This window comes from Tamandua tetradactyla, chromosome 18, assembly GCF_023851605.1.
Source record: "Tamandua tetradactyla isolate mTamTet1 chromosome 18, mTamTet1.pri, whole genome shotgun sequence".
Lineage (NCBI taxonomy): Eukaryota > Metazoa > Chordata > Mammalia > Pilosa > Myrmecophagidae > Tamandua > Tamandua tetradactyla.
The window spans coordinates 27,542,201-27,562,860 of NC_135344.1; the positions used below are offsets into that span (position 1 = coordinate 27,542,201).

General features: G+C 37.0%; 2 protein-coding genes across 2 annotated transcripts in view; one reads left to right on the plus strand and one right to left on the minus strand.

Annotated features, from left to right (window-relative positions):
- CCDC68 (coiled-coil domain containing 68) overlaps positions 1 to 6,036 on the plus strand; it is a 74,976-nt gene extending 68,940 nt beyond the window's left edge. The window contains exon 12 of the mRNA XM_077135421.1: positions 3,580 to 6,036. Within this exon, the coding sequence (XP_076991536.1) occupies positions 3,580 to 3,646 (67 nt within the window). The 3' untranslated portion in view covers positions 3,647 to 6,036. The remainder of the gene's footprint in view (positions 1 to 3,579) is intronic.
- Positions 6,037 to 10,687: 4,651 nt separating this feature from the next.
- RAB27B (RAB27B, member RAS oncogene family) overlaps positions 10,688 to 20,660 on the minus strand; it is a 60,029-nt gene continuing 50,056 nt past the window's right edge. Inside the window, exons 6-7 of the mRNA XM_077135423.1 lie at positions 18,553 to 18,676; positions 10,688 to 16,898 (exon numbers count right to left, since the gene is read on the minus strand). Of these exons, the coding sequence (XP_076991538.1) occupies positions 16,709 to 16,898; positions 18,553 to 18,676 (314 nt within the window). The 3' untranslated portion in view covers positions 10,688 to 16,708. The remainder of the gene's footprint in view (positions 16,899 to 18,552; positions 18,677 to 20,660) is intronic.

Here is a 20,660-nt window from a genome sequence, read left to right on the forward strand (position 1 = left end):
TTTCCTCGGAGCTTCCCTGCCTCTAAGAGAATGTTAGAGTCCTCAGTTATATACTCTGAAAACTCCTGGTCTTCTCTTACACTTATCATAATTGTGATTAAATAATTAAATAACACGTGTTCTGTTTCTGTCTCCCACAGTAGGGAGGAAACTCTCTGAGAACAGGAATTACGGCAATCTAGTTCACCACTGAATCCTTGAATGAATAAATTTAGATACCTTTTTTCCCTCTTCTTTGACCTAAAACAAGTCCAGTATCAACTTGAACCTTCTCTATATAGTGCAGATCATCTCCTCCTTTGTCCTTGCTCTTCTGTTTCTATACCATGTATAGACATGTTAATCATAAATTGTTTGCATTTATTCAAATTTTCATGTCTGCATCTCTCAAATCAAATAGATGATAAATGTCACCAGGGCAGTACTTCCCTGTATTACTCTTTGTTTTCTGCATTGCTAAGCACAAGTATCTTCAATAACTACCTAATAATGAATGAATTCAAGCAATGATAATGACCCACCAAACCCATCAAAAAGATGGTTGAAATATCTAAGTCATTTTTTTTTTTTTTAATTTTGGGCAGAATCTGCAATGGCAAATTATAAAAAGACTCCTGGGCTCCAACCTCATTTCCATAATACTCTGTGAAATTATCACTTAAAAGCAAACACAGTCTGTAATTACATGTACCATTTTTAAAGTGATTAAAAACTTCATGTCCTAGCGGCTTTTGAATGTCCCAGTCTAGTTCCTCTCGGGAAGAATCCCGTTTTCTGAAACTTTCTTTGGCTTAGTGCCTGAGGCAGAGAACCAGACCCAGGATGATTAGCATCAGTCTAGGAATTCAGACTGTCATCTCCGTCTTTGAAACTCCCTGTCACAATGCTTCAATTTGCTACTGATATGTATAATTAGACACTCTAGATGAAACCATTACGAATCAAGACTTCTGAAAACTTTAGGCCTCCAGCTGCTAAGTTATCATCATTTTGGCCACTAGCCTTACAATTTCTATATAAGAAAAGAAATGAGGCCTTAGCAGTTTCTAAAGAGGAAATGAAATGCCCACTTTTCAGAAGCATGGAGAGAAGGAGAGTCACTTCAGTTTGGAATAGGAGGGTATGTTAGTTTGCAAGCTACTGGAATGCGATATACCAGAATTGGAATGGCTTTTTAAAAGGGAAATTTAATCAGTTACAAGTTTATAGTTCTGAGCCTATAAAAATGTCCAACTAAGGAATCCAGGGAAAGATACCTTAATTCAAGGAAGGCCGATGGGTCAGGAACACCTCTGTCAGCTCAGTAGGCATGTAGCTGGCATCTGCTGGTCCCTTGCTTCTGGGCTCTGTTGCCTACAGCCTCTGTTCTTGTGGGGGTTCCTCACTTTACTTCCCTGGGGATGGCTTTCATCTCTTGGCTTCCCTGAGCTCTCTCCAAGTTCGGATTTGCTTAATATCTCATGGTGACGTCTGCTGGGCTCTAAGCATCTCCAAACATCCATATCTCTCTTCTCCAAGTATCGGCATCTGTGTCAGTTCTCCTCTCAAATTTGTCAGCTCTGTCATTTCTGAGGTTTTCCAAAATGTTTCCTCTTTTAAAGGATTCCGATAGACAAATCAAGACCCACATGGAATGGTGGAGTCACATCTCCATCTAATCAAAAAGTCACACCCACAATTGGGTGTGTCACATTTCTATGGAGACAATCTAATCCTAAGATTTCCAACCTACAATATTGAATCAGGATAAAAAGAAACGGTGGCTCCCACAAATTGGGTAAGGATTAAAACATGGCTTTTCTGAGGTACATAATAGCTTCAAAATGGCAAGGAGGGCAGGATGACTTTCTAAGGGAAGGGAAGTTCATCGGTTTTTTGCTCTTTTAAAGAGTTCCCCTTTAGGTGTGCAACGTCATGGCCAGCCTAAATTTGACCCTGAAGTGAAAGGGGCCAGAGTGCAGTAGAGAAAGGAGCAACTGTTTTGGTTTTGTTTCTTACCATATTGTAACTGCTCTAATGTTAAATGATGAGACTGGTGCAGAGATATACTGGAGAAAATTATTTCTGTGGCCAGCTCTTTAGCTGCTATTAATAACTAGTTAAAGGTCTATTGAATTTAAAGCTATTTTTCTCCCTATGACTTGGGAAAGGTCATTGGGAGAAATTTCCTAATTCAAATTGGGAAACAATTGAATAGCTCCTTTGTTTTGTAATTTTTTGATTCAAATTCCAGAGTTAATGATAAAAATGTAGTTCTCACATTTGTAAAATATAATGTGATCAACTGGCTGCTTTGAGAGTGTAAGTGGTGGTGTTTCAGTTTCCTTGTTTGCTCAAGCAAGTGCCAAACAATAGGTTGGCTCAAAATTCCAATAAATAGGAATTTAGGGGCACATGGCTTTGAGACTAGAAAAAGTCCAAATCAAGGCCTCATAAGGACAGTGCTTTCTTCTCAAAGACTGACATCCTGCTAGTTTTCCTTCATTCTTGGCTTTTCTGTCATACAGCGGTTCACATGGCAGCCCCTCCTGGGCTCTCCCTTCTCTTCCCAGTTTCACTGACTTTCAATCTGGCTGCTCCCTCTCTGGTTCTCTCTCTCTGTCTAAATTTCATTCTGTTTATAAAGGACTCCAGTAATAGGATTAAAAACCATCCTAATTGAGTTGGACCACACCTTAATTGAAGCAAACTCAGCAAAGGTCTTCCTTACAATGGGTTCCTATGCACAGGAATGGTTTAAGTTTAAGAGCATACTTTTTTTGGTGTACATAGCTCCGAATCACCACACATAGTATATTTTGGTATACTAATTTGTGAGTCCAGACTAATTTTGGTAAGTCTGGACTCACAAATATATCATGGTTTTGTATCTCTTGGGAGGAATTAGAGTATAAAAGCAGCCATTAAGGTAAAGTCAGAAAATCTCTTTGGTCACTTATCAAATATAGTTCTAAGCTATGTCTAAGTAAATAGACACAAACCGGTTTTTTTTCTTTCCTTTCAGCATTGGAGGACAGATGTTTCTTGAGTTGGACAATCAATCAGAAGTGATTGCTAGAAATTAGGGGCCATCTGTTTTTTAAAAATTACACACATGTATGCATATATTTATATATGCATATATATATATGTGAGTGTGCATGTACACACACACTCATAGTGTTAAGAATCACACTCAATAAGAAGAGAAGTTCAGGCTATGTGAAAGCCAGAAAACTAAAACACCCTGAGGGAACAATGAATTTGTGTTTCCAATCAGCAACATGCTCTGGTACATGCCTTCACCACGTGGAGTGGCAGGCACTGGCTCTGACCCCCTCTTCTCTCCCATTGCTCCCTTGTCTATTACAGTGGGTTCAAATTGCATAAATTTAATGCTTCAATGATGAGATTCTACTGGATCTCTTGGGAAACTGGTCAGAATCAATCAGTTAACCATGATCCCATAGATCAGATAATTAATTCAGTCTTGGTAAAATGATGGCAGTGGAGATGGTAACAGAGGAGGTGCAGCACTTATATAACTAGAGTGTAATGTGCTGTTGCTTGATTTGAATAATTGTGTGCTCTTTCCTACAGTGAATTGAAGACTGAAGTCAACTCCCCCTATATGATGTTGATTAGGCTACGGAAATCAACTGCCTAGTTGAAGATCTGATTGTAAAATATCATTATGGGTCTTATTTATTCCTTGCAATACAGTCTAAACTTGCACATTAAAGTGGCACATTCACAATATTTAAATGGAATTTATTGTAATGATATATCAGTTGTCTTGCAGGAAGATGACATTTCATAAAAAAAATCAAACAAATATATATTTCATGAAGGAACTCTTTCTTCAGAACTTACTAAGTACACAAAGAAACTGGGTACTTTCCAATAGTGGATTCTGTTTTAAAACTTAAAAAAAAATATATGAATTTTGTTTTCAGATTTTTGCTGAAGGGACAGGTTTAAGGGTATCAACTTTGACTTTCTGACAGTGGTTTTGTAAATATAAATAGAAGAAAAATGTATGTATGTTTTGGTAAACAATATATTAAAAATTGGCCTTTGGATATTAGGAAGTAGCTTACTGTGACCTCAGCACATTTCCTGACCCATGATTAGTGGGAGAGTTGGTCTCTACTGAATGATGGGCAGGAGAAGCTCATTCCCCACCCCACACTGCCCTTCAAAGCTGAATATTGTGGGTGACTCACTGCACTTTAGGAAGCAACCAATCTTCGGTTGTGCTGAGGTTGAAGCTCATTAGGAGCAGCTGTTTGAGGTAGTGTCCAGACACCAGGCCATAGGGGCGCACGTGGTGTTCTCTGCCTCTGACTAACTTTCTTCGTGCAATTCATTCCTGTTACCTGTTTTAGCTTCCTAGGCTGTTCAAAGCAAATATGATGAAATGGTTCAGCTTAAACAATGGGAATTTATTAGCTTACTGTTTAAGGCTGGGAAAATGTCCAAATCAAGCCATCAATAAGGCAATGTTTCCTTCCCAAAGACCAGCTGCTGGCAGCCCTTGGGTTCGCTCCCCTGCCACATGGTGGCATCTTCTGGTCTCTCCCTTCTCTTCCAGGTTTCCTTTTAGCTTCCTGTTTTCAGAGCATTCTCTCTCTCTTTCTTTCTCTTTCTTCACTCTGTTTATAAAGGACTCCAGTAATAGGATTAAGACCCATCCTGATTGAGGTAGGTCACACTTTAACTGAAGTAGCCTCATCAAAAGTTCCTACTTACAGTGGGTTTACACCCACAGGAATGGATTAAATTTAAGAATGTTTTTCTGTGGGCATATACAACTTCAAACCACCACATGACCTAAAAAAATTTGGGGGGAAGCTAGGAGCATAATGCTGTTAGCTCATATCTCCAAAACAATGGATATGTTATGGGCTCAAGGGAACGATGGCTGCTGTCCCCAGCCGGGAAGAACCTGAGTTCATAAATTGGGATCCTGTGTTTAGTGCTTCTGTGGACGCGTTCTTAAACTTAGATACACGCCTTAATTATAGGTGGGGTTTGTGATTGTTATGAGTAACATCGAACTCTAACTTGTAGAAATGCAAACATACTGCACTCAGGAAGGCAGAACATAGTTCAGTCAAATGATAATGAGAGACCTTGTTCATTGAGGCTTTGATCATTTCCTCTGATGTGTGAGTCTAAACATTTTCTCAGGCAAGATACTTCAAGCCTTTCAATGTGGAATATGGAGTATCAGTATTATCTATAAAATATGGTACAATTGGGAGGAAGTAATATATTTATAAATTCATCAAACTACTGTAATCCTTGAAGTTGTTACATAATTATCAATAAGTGAGTTTCATGCTCCAAGCTGTCCTTGTAAATGCTTTTTATTGCTTGCTGGTTTCTAATGCATAGTTTCCTAATAACATTTAAGACATTCAGTACCTTATGCTGGAGCAAGTCTAAGAATTTTACCTGTTTTAAGTCCTTTAATCCTTCCAGTTTTGGGAAGCAGGAGATACTACCTCATTTGACCCAGGTGGATTCTAGGAGTGGTTAAGTAAACTTGCCCACTGCCAAATGTGGAGGTGAACCCTTTAACCTGGCTATTGATACTCATTCTACTTTCTCACTTGATAGTCTGAGGCATTTCCTAGCTTTAGAAATGCCTCCCTTTTTGCCGCTTTAACAATCACAATTTCCTTAATGCTGTTCTGCATTATCCTATGGATAACAGGTCAGAAACAATACTTACTGAAAAAATAAATGTGCTGCTGAAATAAGATGTTGTACTTTCTTTCTAAGAGGCTCAGTTCAGTCTGCTTATTTTATGTTATACTATTCACGACTTTATTGCACACTGAAGACTCTTTTTGTAATAAATTTTCTGGCACATTGGTAGGGAAGCTGGGACCACGAATTCTGCTTCAAGCATTTACAGTGCGTTAGAACTCACCTTTCACTTCGAGAATGCTTAGGTCCCTGTTAGAACTCAATCATCATGCAGGATTTTAATAAATATGAATTTTTACAATGAAACAATTTAACTGACCCAACAACCTGATAATTTTCCTTAAATAAGTCTATTCTAATGTCAAAAATGGAAAGACACTGTTGGATTTGATTTTTAATTTCATTATACTCATTTCTGAACATGATGTATGGTTATATCTAATACTAATAGGATCTACTCACGACAACTGTAGGATCCCTGTGGAATCGGCTGTGGAATTCCAGAGAGTAAGAACAAGCAGTTTCAGAAGCCTGAAAAGTTCTGAACTGATGAAAATACAAAATTATCTTTATAGTAACATCAGCAGCATCATTATATGTATGGGTTATTTCCTATATCCTCATTGTTTCAGCTTTTATTTTCAAACATTTCTGAATGACAAGACAAAAGATTGCAGTGGGAAATGAAATTTATTAGTCTAAAAGTAGTACATCATCAGACAGAACACAGGAAAGTAAATCTAGGGCAATTGCAGTCTGAATAATTGTACTTATACTAATCAATATATTGGATGGGAAAGTCTGAAGTGGGCTTTGAAGTAATGCATGAAGAATGTGAAATGAAAAGAAATTTAGTTCTACCTCAATTACATATGTTAAAAATTAGGAAGAAATGCACAGACTGAACAATTGGCATAACATATCTTTTGAATAATCGCTTATAATATACCTCACAGTAAAGAAAACTGTGTAACTTTTTTGTTTTGATATCTTTTTACATTTAAATTATTATGCACAAATGAAGAAATTTTTATCTGACTGCTCATGACAAACAATATATGATAAATGGGTTGTTTTTATCAGTGAAAAAACACTTAAATATTTTAACCAAGAAGTTTTAAGGGATGATTATCATTACTGAATTTTTATATAGATACTCCTTTTTACTTTCTGGTACACAGAGGGAAATACCTGAAATTCTTTAACTGTAATCAGGTGCCTTGATCTCTGATAATGATTGTATAGCCTTTATCTTGTGCCCTTGTGATTGTAAAATCCTGTGACTGACCTTCACTTGTACCCAGTTATCCAGTTTTTTTACTTTAGAGTCTTGTGCTCACTAAAGACAACCCCTAATGTTTATTAATAAAGGGTCTTGAGTCAGCCCACAACGAACCCACCCCAAGTTCAAAGTCATCTTGATAACTGATATTGGATCTAACCAAAATGGGCCCGCGTGACATGCACAATAGCTTGGATTTTAACCTATAAGTCACCTTTAACTATAATTATTATTATAATACTAAAAATCACTCCCATCACATATTAAGGCTGCCATTTTCTTACATTCTGTGACTAAGCATGTAATCAATCTGCACGTATTCACTAATTAAATCACCTCTAATTACATCATCTGGGCAACTGTGCTCATTATTCTAAAACCTGGCCGTCATTTAATGCTATAAAACTATCAGAATTACTGCAGTTAGAAGAAAGATTTTTGGCCCAACAGGGCCATCTGATCTGCTTCATGCCTAGCAATAAACTTTTTCTCTCTTTGAAACCCCAGGGTTCAGGAATTGGTTGTTTGAGTGCAAGGGCAAAGGAATCCACTGCCTTTGTCTGATAACAGTATCTCCCTGAATTTTTCTCCCAATTCATAGCAAAATAACAACAAAAAGAAATCTATTGTTTTCAGTCTAAATATGAAAAAAGAATAGTATCAAATTAAGAGGGAGACATTTCTCAAAATCCCGTTTCTATATTTCGAAAGTTCTTACCTCTCCTCTGACATGCCAATAAGTAAAGAATCCTCATCAATATCAAAGAAGTGACCCTATCTGCATGTGAAAAGAAAGGAAACAAAACAGTTGCTGTGGCTAAGAGATTTTAAATGGCCATTCAGGAAGTCAAAGCTTGGGTTAGGCAATTCAGGTTAGGCTAAGCATGTCTCAGCGAGATATCACAAACTGCCAAAATAGGCCTGGCAATAAGCCACACTCAAAACCCTGAGGACAGCTGGACACCATAAACAAATAGACCACAAATAAAAAATTCAGTAAACTACCTAACTTGAATTATCCACCAGTCACAAACAACGTATGTAATCTTTCTTTTTATAAACCCTTGCTTGGAAGCCTCAACAGGACGTAATATGGGTCCTACCTGAGTCTGTGCTCCACAAACCGCAATTCTAAAACTCCACACAAACACCTTTGTAATCTTGTACCGCTGTGTGATCCTGCCACCCCATTCCTGGGTTTCTATGCTTAAGAAACTAAAGCTTCTGTCCACATACAGATTTGCACACGGATATTTGTAGCACCTGTACTTGGAATAGCCAGAAACTAAAGCAAAACAAACAACAAATGTCTGTTAACAGATAAACATCGAGGTGTTGTGACACAGTCACACAATGGAACAAACCACAAATGCGTACGACAACACAGATAAAGCTCAAAACCATGCTCAGTGATAGATTCCTGATGAGAAAAGGACATGCTGGATGGTTCTATAGTGACAGAGAACATCAGTATTTGTCTGGGGAGAGGAGTGGAAGGAAGGATTGTGGTAATGGTGAAGTTTTCATGGGTATCGTCCATTTCAAAATTCATTTCATTGCACAGTTTAATTCTGTGCAATTTATTGTACCTAACATTAACTTCCATAAAGTAGTAAAAAAAAAAATTAAGTTGGCACTGTGCTAGTCTATAGTCCACCTGAGTTAGTTTGTCATGTAGGATTGTTCAATTAGTTATTCAATAAATATTTACCGCGCTTCCTATTTGTCAGGCACTGTTCTAGGTGCCAGGGATATAGCAGTTAAAAAGCAAGATAAAAGAGAGAGAAGGGAGGGAAGGAGGGTGTGGAGGAGGGGTGTGGAGAGAGAGAAAGTTCTCTTCCTTTATGACGGTGTATTCGAATGAAGAGGAACGGATAATTAAGTCAGATGTCCCAACTTACATTTCCTGCGAAGAAAAATAAAGCAGAGCACAGGTGTCGGGTGTTACCCAGGGTGAATGTGGTGGTTGCGATTTTAAATTGTGGTTGACAATTTAAAAGATAACTATAGTTGGGTGATTTCAACAAGATCTTAATTTAAAGCAAGACCTCTCTCTTTGAAGCTAACCTGAGCTCCGAAGAAGACGCGGGCAGCGCTTCGCCGGAGCTGGAGGATGGGCCGCAGGATGGAGAATAAATCCCAGGAACGCTTCAGTCCATTTCCAAGCCATTGTTCTTTCAAAGTTCCTTTGTGTAGACCATTTCTTTTGTTTCCTTTCAGCTCTTCTTTGAGCTCTGGGCAGTGGGAAGCTGAACATTTTTGGGAATCTAGACCGCAAATCCCCACAATCTATATTTCCTCAACATGCCGAGGAAAAACCTGTGTTCCCTGTTAGGGGCAGTGAAGAGGCAACTACAGGGTTCGGTTCAGTGGTCTTGTTTCGACTTGCCCTCTTGACCTAGAGGCCTTCCTTCTAAGGAACTGCTCTCGGAAGTCCGGGGAGGAGAGGAGAGCTGGTGAGGCTGCTCAGAATGGGAGAAGGGCAAGGGGCACTTACAATCCCATAATCCCATAATCCCATACCTAACTCCGAATCACCAGGTCTGGTTCACTTTCTAATGAAAGATGTAAATCAAATAAACAAATTAAGGTCTTCTGCTGGAAGCTTGCTGTAGCATTTTTTTTTTCCAAATCTATTTAGTAATGAAAACGTTCTTTCTGCCAGAAATCAATGGAAATAAATGGTCCAAAACTGTAATAATCTCAACCTCTGATTACTATCACAAAGCATTTCTAGTTTAGTGGGATTGTAATTAGTGTTTTGGCATCCTGAACCAAAATGCAAGTTACCTAACTGAGGTTCTAACGGAACAGCAGTTCTTGCATTTTCAGAGTTACTCTTTTCCCACAAACAGCAATCCATGTAAGAAACGAAATTCTCCCTGGTATAGAGAACTGTGAATACTACAGCATACCTTGCATCCAGTAATGAAAACAGAAATCCTATTATTACAGCAGATAGTGAATGTCAGGACATCTACTTTCTTCCTCAGTACGGGGCATGCTACGACTAAAAATCCCCTGAAACCTTAGAGAGAGCAAACCCCCTAACGGTTTACCTTGATTATTTAAAATGAACCCAAGAGCAAAAGATCCTGCCTGTGTGAAACAGCATACGCTACTGGGGAGTGAAGTTGAGAGAATGGTGCCAAGGATTTATTTGCTTGCAGTGGGAGAATTGTTTATCTTTAAATTAAAAACTCATCATTATCTTGGCAACATCTATCCAAGTAACATATGGAGGGAAAGAATCTCTGGGAAAAGGGCAACCTTTGCAAATAAACATTTTAAAAGAAGCCCTAAGGTTGTGGTCTTGGATTAGCTTTGAACACCTGTCCTTGTACCACTCTGGGATTAAGGGAGGTACCACCACTTTTGTCATATGAAGAAGTGAGTTATAATATGTGGACATGTTTGTGTACCATAAAATACTTCATCATGTTCACTGCTAATTTTAATGAATTTATCACTCAACAGTATTAGAAAATTTCCCTCCAAAGCCCAATGATTAAACAAATAATAAATGAGAAATGTTGGGGAAATGGATCAAAATCACTTGGCTGCATCCAAATGACTTCTTATTTCATAGTTCTGAATGGATACCATTTTCAATGTGATACAACATCCGCGTTGGTCTCAACTTGAAATTCTCCATTCACTACATTTTCAACTTCAGCACAGAAATGAGATTGTTTGGGGTACAGAGAATAATTGATAAAAATGCATTTTTATTTGAAAAGTGTGCAGAAACAATTACTGAATACAGTTCTCAACCATGGTATTCAAACCCAGACACCAAAAAATCTTGGATGCTATGATTTCAGAAGCTGCTTGAACTTTGGTACAACAAAATAATGACTGACAGTAGTTGTCAGGCACCAGTCTATTCAGGGACGTAGAGAACAAAAACTCCATGTTTAAAGTTTTAAGGTACATCCATAGCACTAGACAAAACAGAGATCTGTGTAGAAGACAAACAAAACAACCCGAAGTCCTTATCTAATAATCAGGATAGCATTGCTCAAAGGTAACTTGTTGGGACATGGTGAAACATTGCAGTGTTGTCAGAACAGTATCTACTCACAACACATTAAAGCAGGGTAGTTGACTTTTCTTAAATAATTTCAAATACAATCAGTATCTTACAAGGCTATGGACACAAAAGCTCTAATAAACAAGAAGGATTTTGACCAGATCTTCATAGACTATCTAGAATTATAATTGGTTTCCTTGAAAGAAATACAAGTGGACATAGCAAATGAAATAGGAGTCATTTTTTTTCAATATGAGATACATTAAACACTTTCAATCAAATATGATAAGCACAAGCTGACTGCCCGGTTGTAGTTTACAACACCTCAACTAAAATTAGTGTTTTGTCCTTGCTAACGATGCTTCTTTTCTTAAAAAGTGGTCTAAATGATGATGGTGGCTTTTATTAGCAGTTCTTCTTATTTTGGGGGTAACAGTGCCTATTTATGAAAAAATATAAGTAACAAAGCACCCTCTTATATATGCTCTTATATGAACTTGATACTAACCAGGTCAGACATACATGGTTTCTAAGCCTCATATGAGGAGAAACCATTAGGGTATTTAACAACACATCCACAGTCATCAAACTGCAATTTCTGGCCATTTCCCTTTCTGCAACTTTAGGCTTCCTCCCAAAGAGCATTTGCACAAATAACCTGGAGAACAAAGGACAAGCATACATTATCACTTGGCTGTTTGGAGGTACTAACAGGCACAAGGACGCAGCCTCTGGGTAAATAAGGGCTCCATTAGGTTGAGGACAAACATGTTTGCTTCTTTGGAATTTGCTAAAAATCCTTAAAGACGAAGTCAATTGAAGGATATTGCCAGAAAACATACTTAAAACCACTTAATCCAAAGATGACTCCTTTGTATATTTCTTCCCAAAATATGACACTATTTGAAATCATCTGCCATTGGATACTATAGTAATTTTGCTTTTTTTTTTGGTGATCTTCTCTCCATATACAAAGTTAGGAAATGTCTCAACCAACCATAGAGTGTTAGTTCAAAGAACTCTTCAGGAAGGCCTCTTTGTGATGCTACTCCTTGCAAAATTAATCAAAAGTGAAATTCATGAGCAAATCAGATTCATAAAAAGTAAAAAAAAATGTTTCTTTTAAGTTTCTAAAATTTGGATGCAAATAATAAAATATTTGATCTTTAAATGTTTTTATTAGTTTAGTCTAAGGGAATAAACCTCTAAATGGTAGATAAAAAGGATGAATAAAGATTTGCCACTGATCTAGTTAAAAATCTTCTGCTACGAAAACTTTTTTTTCCCTCTACCTAAAAATTAACCTTTTAAATGTGGCTTTCTCCATGTTGTTCCATTTTTAAGAACACTATCAAGTCAATTTTGCTTTCCTTTCTCTCTTTATAGTTCTTGCTCAGCAATGTCATTGTGATTTGGTTTCCATGCAAGAATTCTAAGGCAAGAAGTTCCCTATATATCTAACAACTATTTTTATAAGTTCTGTTTTATGGGACAAATAGCTTCATGGATTTATAAAACATTGAGACAACACTCATCTCAGATAATAGTCTATATCCTTTTTCCATATTTAAGACAACTCAGAATGCTCCACAGAAATAAGTCATCTTGGTCAAAAGGTCAAGAAAAAAATAGAGCTCATGTCAAATACGGAGACAGGATTTTCAAATATAAACAGCATCTTGGCATCTTTGAAAATGATAAAGCTTTCCCTAAAATATCAATTCTAGTAGACTTTATACTTGAAAGCTTGTAATAGAGGGTGAAATACAACTTTTCTCTTCTTTAAAGAAGATCTCAGATCTTCCTTTCACTGACTAAATATCTCAAGAAGCCAGAGACTTGAGATACTTCCATATAGTTCAAGTTTTAGATTCTGACTCCAAAATCTATGATGAGGATTTTTCTTCAGTTTTTTAGTGTGATACTCAAGAAGGAAAGCATGTGTGCCTTTTTTTTTTTTTTTTTTTTTTTTTAAGATAGAGACACAGAACAATGGAATATCTTGTTCCATGGACATGAGCTTGTTGAAACTTATGAGTCCAGATGATATTCTCTACCTCATCACACACTGAATCTACTGCCTGACATTGCCTAGCTATTGCACTCACTCTACTTCCATTGATGAGAATACATGTAGGCATCTTCAAATTTACTGATTCCCAGTGACTCAATTTACAGTTACATATTTTGGTTGTTATTAATTCTTAATGTAAGTGTGTCCTTCTCTATGATCAAGTTTCTGTCTCTTACAAAGGAGATAAGGATGATTTAAAACTCTTGCCCTTTTGCTCATCCTCCTGTACATGTTGACAAAGAATAACTCATGCTAGAAGTATAACCGAGAAGCACTCCTGACCCCTTTACTCAAAAACAACAGATTCGGTATTTACTTTAGAAAATGCTGGCTTTGAATTTTTGCAGTGTATTAGGTGATAATATGGAAATGAGAGCAAAGTGGCTAAGGTGGCAAATTGAAACAGTTTTGCAACTTGCGCAGAGACCAACAAGCTCAACACTCAGCTTTTAGCATCTTCTCTGCCAACTCATGATTTTGTCATTGTGGTCAGACCGAGACCAATGTGTTTTCTTGCCTATTTTTTGCCTCAGAGGATTTTTCTTTTTACATAAAACTCTAACGCTGTATCTAATTATGCCTAGGAGTCTCAAAGAATACCCACTCCATGAGAAGTGGGCTAGGAGACCAGGAAATGGTGGTAGTAATTTCCATATTCCAATAAAGCCATTGCATTCTTTGCTGAAGTCATCAGAGGAACCTTAGCTGTATAAGTGCCTCTCAGAGGCCTCCATATACAGAACGTTATATAAAATGAGCTATGTGGTTGAAGGCAAATTTGGTCACAGACACAGAGGTGTCTGAGGCACTGCATTAGAGCAATGTAAACATCAGTCAGTGTAAACACTACAGAAATGGTTTCTATATCATAAAAGAGGTTTCACGTACATTTAAAATTTCTCCAAAATACAATATGGTTTACTAAAGCATTTGGGAGCTAATCAGTTAACAGGAATCTTGGCTAAAAACACAAGCTATTGTGGGACAAAGAGGGTCTACAATTATTTAAAGCAGTGTGTACTTCATGGCACCAGATTAATTTGAAATTGTAAAATGAATGATATAGAGCTATTAATTCTGACATAATGAAAGAAGGAATTTCTAATAATGGTTATGTAGACTGGGGACCGGATGTCAAACTTGATGGAGACAATATATATATTTTTAGATCAAGTATTGTATTTACAAGTAGACTATTTTACATTAATTTTCTTTTCTGCTTTAAATTTCATTCCTCTTGAGATTACCCAATAATCCTTATTTTTACAGGTATAGTTTTACAACTTGGGGCATTGCCATCCTCTGTTTCATGCTATGGCTATCAAATAGCATGATCTTAGAATAGATTCTCAATAAATGCTCACTAAATAACTGACAAAGGCAGAATTTTGCCATAAGTTAATCAATCATATAACTGGGAAATTAACAGAAATAAAAAGACATATCAAAAATAGAACACCTTTAGGGTTTTATAAAGCCTAAATATTCCCATTAGAGAAATGCAGGGGCATCACAATTTAAATCTGAAGAAAAAATCGCTGTAATAGCTACAAAACTTTACCAACTTTTGCCACAGCAATGGTTATATTGCTTCTGCTCACTTTTCGTTCAGAAGAAACATCTTAAATGTTATCTAGAAGCTTTCTATCTTTATGGCACAGGTGTGGAGGTCAGGAACAGTATCTTAGAAAAGCCATTGGAGGTAACAGCCAACTGTGATCAATCTTAGAGGCTGGCAGGGTGCTGCAGAAAGCAGAGAAGCTACTGAGAATTTCACAAGGGCAAACCCATAAAAGCTTCCAAAGTACTGTGATTCATAGCTCATTTCTGGGTCTATTCCATCCTAAGAACATTATTAAAAGACATTTCCTTGGATGGGTCTGTGTTTCTAAAGTTGATGCAGCTTCAGGTAGAGGCAGGTAGGAAGAGGTTGAGGGGGGACTGTGAATTAGAGTGTCCAATGCTTTTGTAACTTTGAAAAACAAAAGCACAGAATATGGAAGGATAACATTTAATTGGCAAAATTAGATGGGAAAAGGAACCATCCTGTTGCAAAACCATATACGCATAATAAAAAGAGAAAACTTGAAATCGCTTGCCTTTGTTATAAAGAATGAGTCATAAGTTATTGAAAAAAGTGATGGAAATATTTAAATACTTATCAGTTTGATAAGCATGGCTTATGTTTATCAGAAACTAAGATAAAAATCATGTCATAGTTTGGATACAATAATAAGAAGAAGCTAATGATTAATACTTCTGTAATCACTTTTGGGAAGAAAAAGAACTTTCATGTGAAAAATAATGCAATTAACACATTTCTGGTGAGATAAGATTCAGTTCTATGCCTGTTCAACCCCTAAATAATAACCATAAGTATTTCTCCTTTAATAAGCAAAGTAAAAATGAATACTAAATATAATACAGCATAAGGTACCATCCATTTGTATGTGATTAATGACAGGAAAATTCAGAGTAACCATTGAATTGATCCGTTATTATTATGAAGTTGCTGATCCACAAGATGACATACCTGCATTTCTGATATTGATTCAAACTGGAGGTGAGTCTGGGTTGGAGGGAAGAACTGTGATTTAGGATTTCCAATGCTTTGTAAATTAAAAAGAAACCCACAATTAATAGACATTTTTTGTTTCAAGGAACACCAATATATTTTACTTAAACCAAAAATATTTAAGACTAAATAGTTCTTCTTGATGGCATTTTTGAAAAAGATTTTATAAACAGCAATCTTCAATTTTTCCTAGCTCCTATTTGTCAATGCTAAACCCTGGCCCGCTTCTAAAATTTTGTTTGAAATGGAAACCTCTGGAGAGTCCTTTAATCCCAATCGATCATGTTAAATTCTAATTGGCTTGAGTGAACTTTGGCTAAATAATTCCTCTCATACATCTCTAACAGATACATTTAATTTCAGCTGTCTAAATGCCATGTTTTCATACTTTCATTTTTCCCCAGGACATTTCTCTTATATGTTGTCATTCACAGTTCTGTTGTTGTCTACAAGAATATAAAAATGGCTATTACACAATCCTCTACATTTTAGCAGAAGCTTGGCATTCGTCCTATCATAATCTTATCAGTAATTTAGCCAATTAAGTACTGCTTATTGGGTTTAATGCCATTCTTAAAGAACCATATAGAATTCTTCATTGTGTATCCACATTTAGCTAATGTATTTCCCCCATGCAAACCTAAAGGTATCAATCAGATGCTAAAAAAAAACTTCCCATGTTCTCATTCTAGCAGTCCATCCATTTTTCCAATATGGCAAGTTAATTTTTGTTCTGATTTAAAATTTGCTAATATTTCTTCTTGCATACTATCTTATTCTCATCTTCTAAGAAAACCAAACTGAGCATCCAAGATGCTGAGATCATGCTAGGAAGGATTTGATCTTGTTTGGACAGGCTTCAGGGGATAACTGATCAATTCTTTTGAATACTGTTGACTATTCTGTTTCTTAAAATAGACTTTCTGGCAGAAAAAGAAAGACATGCCAGTGTGCATGGCCTACTCAACCACAATTTTTTGTGGTTTGCCGCTGTTTTTGCAAGTGCTATTTGGGTGGGGTTTTTGATTGTCAGTTCATACACAAAGTCTAGCAGGCACATTTCTTCTCTGCTGGCTTTTCTCCATCAAGCTTTCCAGAGTTTCCACCATTGACAGTGTCAGGGATTTGCGTTTTCTCTACACACTGTTCCATTCTTTTCATTATTAAGTCCAGAAGGGTTTCTACAGCCTTCTCCACATTCTGTCCAGTCGCTGCACTTGTTTCAAAATATGGGATGCTAGCATAGAAAAGATGACAAGCTGACATCAGAAAAGATACAACAAGACGTACAAATGTGCCACACATGCAAAAACATGGCTGGCTGGGAGATTGTGAAATGATCATGATTTTGCTGGCTAAATTGGAAAGCGTCCTGCTTGTTCTTAGTGGGCAGAATTCATGAGCCACTCTTTATCATGGGTATAATCGGTTTGATAGACATGGAAGCTGAGACAAGAGATACTTAGGAACTTGAAGCTAACACACCATCGCTATTTACAAAATATTAGGAGGGGAAAATGCCAAAACAAGTGACTCATATTGCCATTAAAATGTTTCATCTCTTTCAATCAATTATATAGAAACCTGTTTCAGGAGTTAGGCATGAATTGAATGAGTTGGGATATTCACATCTATATTTATTTGGAATTAAAAATTCCAGGAACACCTATAGATTTTTAACACTCAAAGAGAAGTCTTCCTTAACAATTTGGCTGATATGGTGAAACTGCTATAAATTTTTTTTAAATGATACGTGTTTCTTTGAAGTCAATTTATAAATGACTAATTGGCTAAAGATTCTTTTTAATAATTTCAGAAGAGGAATGTCAAGTTATTTTTATAGCTTGTAAATCTTCTTACCTATGTGTGACCAGTAAGTAGCAACTGAAATCTCCCTGTGCCCCCAGCCAGAGCTGGTGCAAGTTTGGGATGGGGGTGATTCTAAGCGTGGTTCTTTTGGCTTTCTGACTGGTATACATGCTGCATGGGTTTAGAGTAGGAAATAATCTGAAAATAAGGACAACTCGGTAATGGTCGTGGAGTGGAAAGTTGAGGGCAGGGCAGCTGGGAAAGGGCAATGAACTTGGTTCAGCTATGCCTGGCAAGATGAGTTAAATCAAAGTTCTCCAGGGTTCCTCCCTGTCTTGTGTTCTTGTTACTCATATAGAATAATTTATAGGAGTTAATTCATTCTTTATGCTTTTCTATCTTTTCAAAATTCATCATAGCTAAATGTGATATTAAAATACAGGCACGCATAAAAATGTGCCAGATCCAGCAAAGAAAAATACAGGGCACTAGGTTAAATTTGAATTTCAGATAAATGATGGATTTTTAAAATTTGTTTTTATGTAAGCATGTCCCAAATATTGCAAGGGACAAATACATTCCAAATATTGCAATTCAAACTCAGGTAGGATAAGGCTTACAATATTATTTCCGTATCAGGTAGTATTCCTTAGAATTTTATAGCTATTAATTGAGAGGCCATAGGATATAGCATTCAAGAGCATGATCTCTCATTTCAGACTGCCCAATTGAATTCAAACTCTGCTACATACTAACTATGTGACTTTCCATAAATTACTTAAATTCTTGGTGACTCAGTTTTTTATACCTAAGGAGGGATAACTCTAATATATCCTACATGTGGTTATTAGGGGGTTAAAGGAGTTAGAGTTCCCAGCACATATGTAGTCAATAAATGTTTGCTGCTATTATTATTATTAATTCAATAAAAACATCACTTATATTCCTCTGGAAGATCTTTTTAAATTCATGTAGCATTCTTGATTCAAGGGGATTTGTCCTAGTGTAAATATCAAGTCTCTGCTCCATCACGTAGACAGCAGTGTGTAAGGTTAGGGGATCTCTCCGTATAACCAACTTACCTGTATTTGTCGGCCAGGTCCCGGGCTTGCCGCTCGTTGACTTCCCTCTGGTCTGGCAGGTCTGCCTTGTTGCCAATTAGTACTATATCTGGATTTTCACAATAAGCATTTGCTTGCAGTTGGCCTTGGAAAGAAAGCAGATGGAACCAGCAAGTTAGTTATAAACAAGTGATGTCAAATGACTGCTCACATTCCAGATTCCTAATCTAATTATTCATCTCCAGCTTGGCTGCTGCTGAGTTATGTTATATTAGTCAACTCACTTAACTTTTCTCAGCCTCAGTTTCCTCATCTGTAAAATGGAGATGATGCCTCACAAGTTGCAGATCGCGAAGGTTAGAAATAATACATATGAGGCACCAGTATAAATATCTAACATCAAAGCTCTTCAACCTCTGGGGAAATGCCCTCTGTCACACCATTTGCTCCTTGAATATACCTGGAGATAACAGAAACTGACTTTAAAGCCCACAAATTTACTGTCACCTTCAGAAGGCTGCTACATTTCCCTCTCCCAAAGTCCAAAGTTACCATCTGCAGAGAGTAGAGCATATTTGAACTGCCACAAATTCATGTAGAAACAAATTTAAGCATAGGTAATTTGTTTTTTTCTTACCTCAGAAACATCATCCTAGGGAAAAAAAAAGAAATAAATACAGGAAAGAAGAGAGAGGGACGGATGAAGGGAAAAGAATAAAAGGAAAAAACAAAGCAAAGAAACCTAGCAACCTGTGCTTTGGTGATTACAGGACTATTTTAATGTCTGTCTTAAGGCACATCATTGATTATCTGACCAAGGCCAGAGGAAAAAGACAGAGGCTTATCTTGAACCACTCATTATTTGGGCATTAGAAATAAGAGTCTTTTTAGACATGGAAATTAATTATTTTATGTCCCAGCACTATCCTTCCAAAGATTTTTTAAAACAAGGGCGAGTCCCATCTGCCTTGAAAAGGCATTAATGTATTATTCACTGAAAGTCCCTTATCTACTCAGAATCTAATAATGTCATCAAAATTTGGATAAGGAAATGGAAAAATAATAAAAGGAAATAATAAAAGGAAAGAAAGATTCTAGGATAAACACTCATTTAGACAATCGATTAAGAAAGTAGGAATTTGTTGATTTTTACCCTCATTGGTAGCAATTTTGTTACTAAACTCACATTGCAAATGGCTGTTCCATATATACACACACATTTGTGCTGGTTTGAAGCTGTTTGTACCCTAGAAAAGCCACATCCTTTAATCCTCATTCAATATTGCTGGGTGGGATCTTTTTGATTGTTTCCATGGAGATGTGACCCATACAATTGTTGGTGGTAACTTTTGATTAGATGGTTTCCATGGAGATGTGTCTCCACCCATTCAAGGTGGGGTTGCTTACTGGAGCCCCTTTAAGAGGGAACCATATTGGAAAAAGCTCAGAGCCAACAAAGCTGAGAGAGCCACACAGCCAGAGATCTTTGGAGATGCAGAAGGAGAACAGCCCCGGGGAATCCTTACGAAACAAGGAGCTTGGAGAGAAAACTAGCAGAGCTCGCCATGTGCCTTTCCAGCTGACTGAGGTGTTCTGGACCCATCAGCCTTTCTTGAATCAAGGTGTCTTTCCCTGTATGCCTTAGTTTGGACATTTTCATGGCCTTAGAACTATAAATTTGCAACTTAATAAATTTCCCATTTTAGAAGCCATTCTGTTTCTGGTATATTGAATTCTGGCAGCTTTAGCAAACTGAAACAACATTACATATGTACACACACATGTATGTCTGTATTTATGTGAATACATGTATGTATATGTGTATATAAACATATATTTTGTTTTATTTTGGGTTCTCTGAGCATCAACTTAGTGGCAGTATTCTTTCAGGCTCTGGGGCATTGCATTGGGAACAAAATTAAGAAAGTATGTGTTCTCGCGGTGCTCACTCGCTAGGGTGGAGAGAACCAATATACAAGTTTACAAAGACGTGTGTAACATAATATCAGTTGATGGCAAGTGCCTAGATGAGATATTACGTGTGTGCAGGGACACAGGTGGGGTGGTCAGAGAAGGCCTCTCTGAAGAGCTAAGGTTTGAGCAGGAATCTGAAAGAAATGACAGAACTA